The 5,539-nt window shown below is 38.2% G+C and overlaps 1 protein-coding gene across 1 annotated transcript; it reads left to right on the top strand.

Moving 5' to 3' along the window:
• Nucleotides 1-42: 42 nt before the first annotated feature.
• Nucleotides 43-4,759, top strand: LOC117538285 (asialoglycoprotein receptor 1-like; the record flags this gene model as incomplete). The annotated part of the gene is made up of 6 exons (XM_034203883.1): nt 43-80; nt 2,642-2,738; nt 3,575-3,910; nt 3,999-4,162; nt 4,300-4,403; nt 4,480-4,759. Coding segments are annotated over 6 exons (863 nt in total), but the record flags the coding sequence as incomplete, so codon positions are not given.
• Between the last annotated feature and the right edge of the window lie 780 nt (nt 4,760-5,539).

The following is a 5,539-nucleotide window of genomic DNA, read 5'->3' as shown; positions in this document are numbered from 1 at the left end:
CACAAAAAAACCTGAGCATGAGCATTTCCTTTGTCCTTCCAGCAAAAAGAGGGGAGGAAACTGTGTACGGTGAGGTGAAGGTCAGAACGAACAAAGAACGAGGGTAAGTTGTATTAAAAAAAACATTCAGGTGTTACTGCAACTGGGAGTACTACTGCGTGGGACGCAGTGGTCTGTGCATCTGATCATCAGATCAAGGGGGGTGCTGGGGAACTCCAGTTCGAAACCCGCTCCTGCCGCCACTGCTCAGGCCGTGTGTCCTTGGGCAAGGCACTTCACCCGGATTGCTCCTGTGGGTAATGTCCACAGTACATGTATGATACTAATGTGTACTTGTAAAAGCACCTCGATGACTTCGAGGCGTGAAGATGGACGGTGTGGCGCAGTGCGCAGTGCGCTGTGCAATGATCATCAGATCAAGGGGTGAAACCCGCCGCTGCTGCGTCTGTAAAGCCGTTGTGTCCTTGGGAAAGACACTTCACCTGAACTTGCTCCTGTGGGTATTGTCCACAGTGACCATTGCATGTATGATACGTGTAATGTGTATTTGTAAAGCGCTTTGAGCATCTGGAAAAGCGCTATAATAAATGTAAGGAATTATTATTTACTGCTACCACTGCCACCACTACTCTACATTACATCACATGTCACTTGTTAGACGCTTTTATCCAAAGTGACTAACATACTCAATACTGTGGGCAATCCCCACAGGAGCACTTTGGGTTGAAGTGTCTCAGGGACACAACGACATGCTGACTGCAGCGGGGTTTGAACCTGTGACCCCCTGATCACCAACGCACAACCCACTATACCACACGCCTCCCATTGACTTTACCATTATAACTATAATTAAAAGGGAACAAGTTCACAAGAACTGTTCTAAAGTTTATATCTGTAGTGCTTTGTCAGTAACCCTAGCACTCTAACAAAGCCGTAACATATTGGGAGTGTGCAGTGTGACCAATGTCAACGTCTTGCAGACGGGGCATCCTGGTCTTATGAAAAAATGATCGTCCCAAGTACAAAAGCTGTCTTATCCCCCGTTTGTTTTTGACATATCAAAAAAATTTCTAATCAAGAATATGCACAAATCTTTAATGTCAAATCATTGTTGACTTGTTTCCCAAAACCAAGACCTTTTACCAGTGTATTCTGGTCCTTTTGTAAAAGTACTGATACCATGTGGGTAACATTAGCCTTTACAGTAGAAGTACAGCATTGAAAATGTTTACTTGAGTAAAAGTAAGTAAGGTATACAAAGCAAACTGTACTTGAAGTAATCAATGTACACGACACAGAAAAGTTCGAAATTAAAGAAAAAACACCCAAAAAACAGTTCTAATAAAAATAAAATAAACTTAAATGTGTACAGATGCCAATTAAGTTTCTTATCTAGTTTTTCAGATCCTCCATCTGTTCATATGTATAACAACACATTATATACTTGAAATAATAATGCATCTGAATTATTAACTTACTACAAATGTAGTGCAGTAAGATATATGTCCGACAGTGGCTCAGTCAGTACTTGGACTGTGAGCCGTAGGGTCGCTGGTTCAAGTCCCCGACCAGACCTAAATATGGAGTGTGGACTGTTAAACGTATCCATTACAAGTAGAAGTACAGCATTGAAAATATTACTTGAGTAAAAGTAAGTAATTATAAAAACACAGAAAGGTTTCAAATTAAATAAAAAACACCCACCAATAGTGTTCTATTTAAATAAAAATAAATATGTGCAGATGCCAATTAAGTTTCTTTATTATCTAGTTTTTCAGTTGTTCATATTTATAACAACACATTATATTTTTTTAATAATAATGCATCTGAATTATTAACTTACTATAAATGTAGTGGAGTTAGATTTATGATACCTTTGAATTGTAGTTGAGTTAAATCATACAGTGGCATGAAAAGAAAATACTCAAGTAAAGTACCTCAAATTTGCACTTAAGTACAGTTTGATTAAATGTATACAGTAACATTCTACCACTGCCTTTTACTGAACTCTATCAAGTGGTTTTGTTGCTTTTACGGGGGTTTATCTGCAACGTTATTAACGTGTTAAAAACTGTGAATGAATCTGTGACTAAATATGAGGTTTGTTTTTAGGAAATCTCTTGGGAAACGTTATTTTGAGATTGAACTTTTATGTTGTGCTGCAATTATGTTAAAGTGACTAATACTCAAGACCTACCGTAACTCTCACTGAACACTTTTAGCAAAGTACATGAAGCAGTTTCTCAAAACACAACTCTTAAAGTCGGCCCTTTAACAACAGTCAGGTGCCTGTTTAAATATGTGAACAATCTTTCGCTGTCCATATCACTCCTTTTTTCATTTAGGCCATTTCTCATACAATGTAAAGTGATAGGGGACCAAATGCACTCCTTTGTTCTGAACTGTATTCCAAAGTTTGACTGAATAATATAAGGTTCAAGCATCTGAGTTAGTCAAATCAACTTGGTATCCTTTCCTTTCTTTTACCTTTTACTCTCATAAAAAAAGAAGATCCATCTGCATTTACCATACTGTATACTGTCCTAGTTGAAAAGTGACACAATATCTGTACTAAGGAGACTGTAACTTGAAAGGTACCACTCTTCATCTGGAAGTTAATGTGATTAATTGTGTTGTTTAGACTCAGCATGACGTCGGCGCTTTCAGCACTTGGCTTGTTGTTTGGGGGGATTCTCTGTGTCATTCTGCTGGGTGGCATCATCGAGTCTGCGTCTACCGTAAGTACACAAAACAGGAAGTGCATTATCTCACACTTAGACATGAGACAAACCGTAAAGACATAGTAGCAGCCGTTTTACCTGTTACAACCATTTGATATCAGTCATGTACATGCCACAGTATGACAGTGTAGAAAGTATTATTATGAGCGTCTTCCTCTTACAGAGTCGTGCAATGATGACGCATCTTTGTAGGCCAACATGGAGGTAGCATCCATTCATGTATTGTGCTTGTTTTCCCAAATAAAGCCACATTATCAATCAAGAAGCCGTTCATGTGGATGAATACATTAATTAGTTTGAGACTTTCCTATACTGTACATACCTGCAGCACCATTAGTGGGAAATACAGACAAGCATGCATACAAATAATTAAAAGATGAGTCAAGTCATATTCTATATTTCTCTTGTTCTTAACAAATCACATGATCAGACCCAAACGACAATGAAAAGTCTATCTAATGTCAATCTATTAACACATGTCATGTGTCTTTCATGTTACTGAGCCTCTGTGAAGTTCTGAGTTCATCCCACTCTCTCTACCCACCAGCGCTTGCTATTTCACAAAATGTGTGGCTTGAAGACTTCCCCATTCCACTCCTCTCTTAGTAATGTTGACTTCAAACCACAGTGACAAGCAGTTCCAGGCAATGTGAAATATAAATGGGTCTGAGGATTGGAGAAGTCAGAACACTTTGAGACGGACTGAGACATTTTTAGTTTGAGTCTAAAGACCGGAAAACCTAAAGTGAGACTGACAGGATAACGTTTTCCTAAAGAGGCAAATTGACAAACATGATCACCTTGATTAAGAGGCCTAATTTTCATTTTGGCAGTTACATTAATTCATGAGAGTGGTCCGAACGAGTTAAAAGAAAACTCATCTCTACGGGCAAACAACACAAAACTCAGCTTAGAAAATGCAAACTTGACGAGGGACAACAAGAATCTGACGGACCAGTTGGGCAACCTGACACAAGCCTATAATGTCTCAGAGAGAAACGTCAAAGACCTTTCTGCAGAAGTCCAGGAGCTGACAACAAAAAACAAGGAGCTGGAGAACCAGAAGAAGAACTTGACCCAGAAAATACAAAACCTGACAACAAACTGGAATGAGCTCAGCATCAGTCGAGCTCAGTGGAGCATCGATTCCTACTGCTTAGGAAACGCCGGTATGTTCAGATCCTATATATTAGGTCATCATTACAATATGTTCAAAAGGCAGGCATGTTGCTGATTGTATGGACTCTGTTGTTTCAGATAAAAAGTGTCAACCTTGTCAGAGGGGCTGGTTACTCACTGAGCCCAGCTGCTATGTGTATATTGACGCTCAGCCTGCTAATCAAAAAACCTGGGAAGAAGCTCAAGGAGACTGCAGAGGAAAGAATTCAGATCTGGCTGTTGCACATAATTCAGAGGAAAAGGTAAACCCATTAATATGATGCAATTAGAAAGTAATTGTGTTTTGTGTAGGTTTGAACACACTTTGGGTCTTTAGGTCATTATGTGTTTATTACAGTTTAATGTTTAAATATCTGACAACTCTCTCTCTGTCTTCCAGGAAGCAATCAAGAAAAACAGCTTTGGAACTAACGGATTCTGGATTGGTCTGAGAGTTGTAAATAAGAAATGGAAGTGGGTGGATGGAAGTGATCTGACTGAAAGGCAAGAGATTCATTACTAAACACTTTGAATAATAAAATCTATCAGACTTCATCTAAACATCATGTTCTCTCCTCAGCTCCTGGATAGCAGCTCCTGTTGACGGTCACTGTGCATTGTTTTTCAAGAACAAAAAATGGTCATCAGTGAGATGTGGTGAGAAACAACAATGGATCTGCCAGCAGAAGGCTCTCTCTGTTTAAACAAAGCAGTCAGACTAAGATGGTTACTGGAAACTCTTTGAGAAACAGATGAATTACTTGTGAATAAAAACTAATTCCAAACAAAAATATAAAACAAAAAAAGGATAAAACCAGTAATTCCAGAAACGTTTCTCAAACTGGATAAAAACAATAAAACACAAAAGTTAACTCATAATGTGGATTATTTTAAAATCGATGTACTTTCAGTTTGACTTAATTTCTATGGAGCTTGCTAAATTAATGCAAATATGTATTTCTTTAACATGTGATGGTGTTTTTATTAGATATGGATGGTTAAAATAGTTAAACTGTTTAGTGTGAATAATGTTATTCTATTGTGTTAGAGATGCAACGCTTCAACTCTGCAGATTATTGCAAAGACTATGGACCATGTTATTGAATTGCTTCTACCGGCCAGCAGAGGGCGCTGCATCACTTGTTCTCAATACAAAGTTCCAGAGTCTGTTGAATAACTATTTTTCAAGATTCAAAGGTTTATCGTCATGACATTTAGAAACTACGGTGTGATTATGTAATGTATAAAACATGTGATCTCAGGTTCCTTAACAGTGCAATTACAAGACATAAGAAATACATATAAAAAACAACTATACAAATAGAAATAGTGCAAGCTCAGGTGTTTAATAGTCTGATGGCCAGTGGGATGAAACTGTCCCTGATGCTATTCTGATGACGCACAGTTTATGGATGATTTGTATCTATCTGTATTTGTGTCTATGAGCAATGTCTTGTTTCACTCTGTTGTCACCAGTGAATAAATGTGCTGCCACACATTGTTGTTTTTGTGTTTCTCTTGAAAACATCAGTGCTTTAATCAAGTCTGGAGAAACAATCTGATTCATGGTGCGACCATTTGGATGAGAATAAGATAGAAGGAGATCAGGCCCTCAATATCCAGTCACTCTGTCAACATCA

This window comes from Gymnodraco acuticeps, unplaced genomic scaffold (assembly GCF_902827175.1).
Source record: "Gymnodraco acuticeps unplaced genomic scaffold, fGymAcu1.1, whole genome shotgun sequence".
Lineage (NCBI taxonomy): Eukaryota > Metazoa > Chordata > Actinopteri > Perciformes > Bathydraconidae > Gymnodraco > Gymnodraco acuticeps.
The sequence above is the reverse complement of the archived record's forward strand: the minus strand, read 5'-3'. Positions and strand labels throughout refer to the sequence as shown.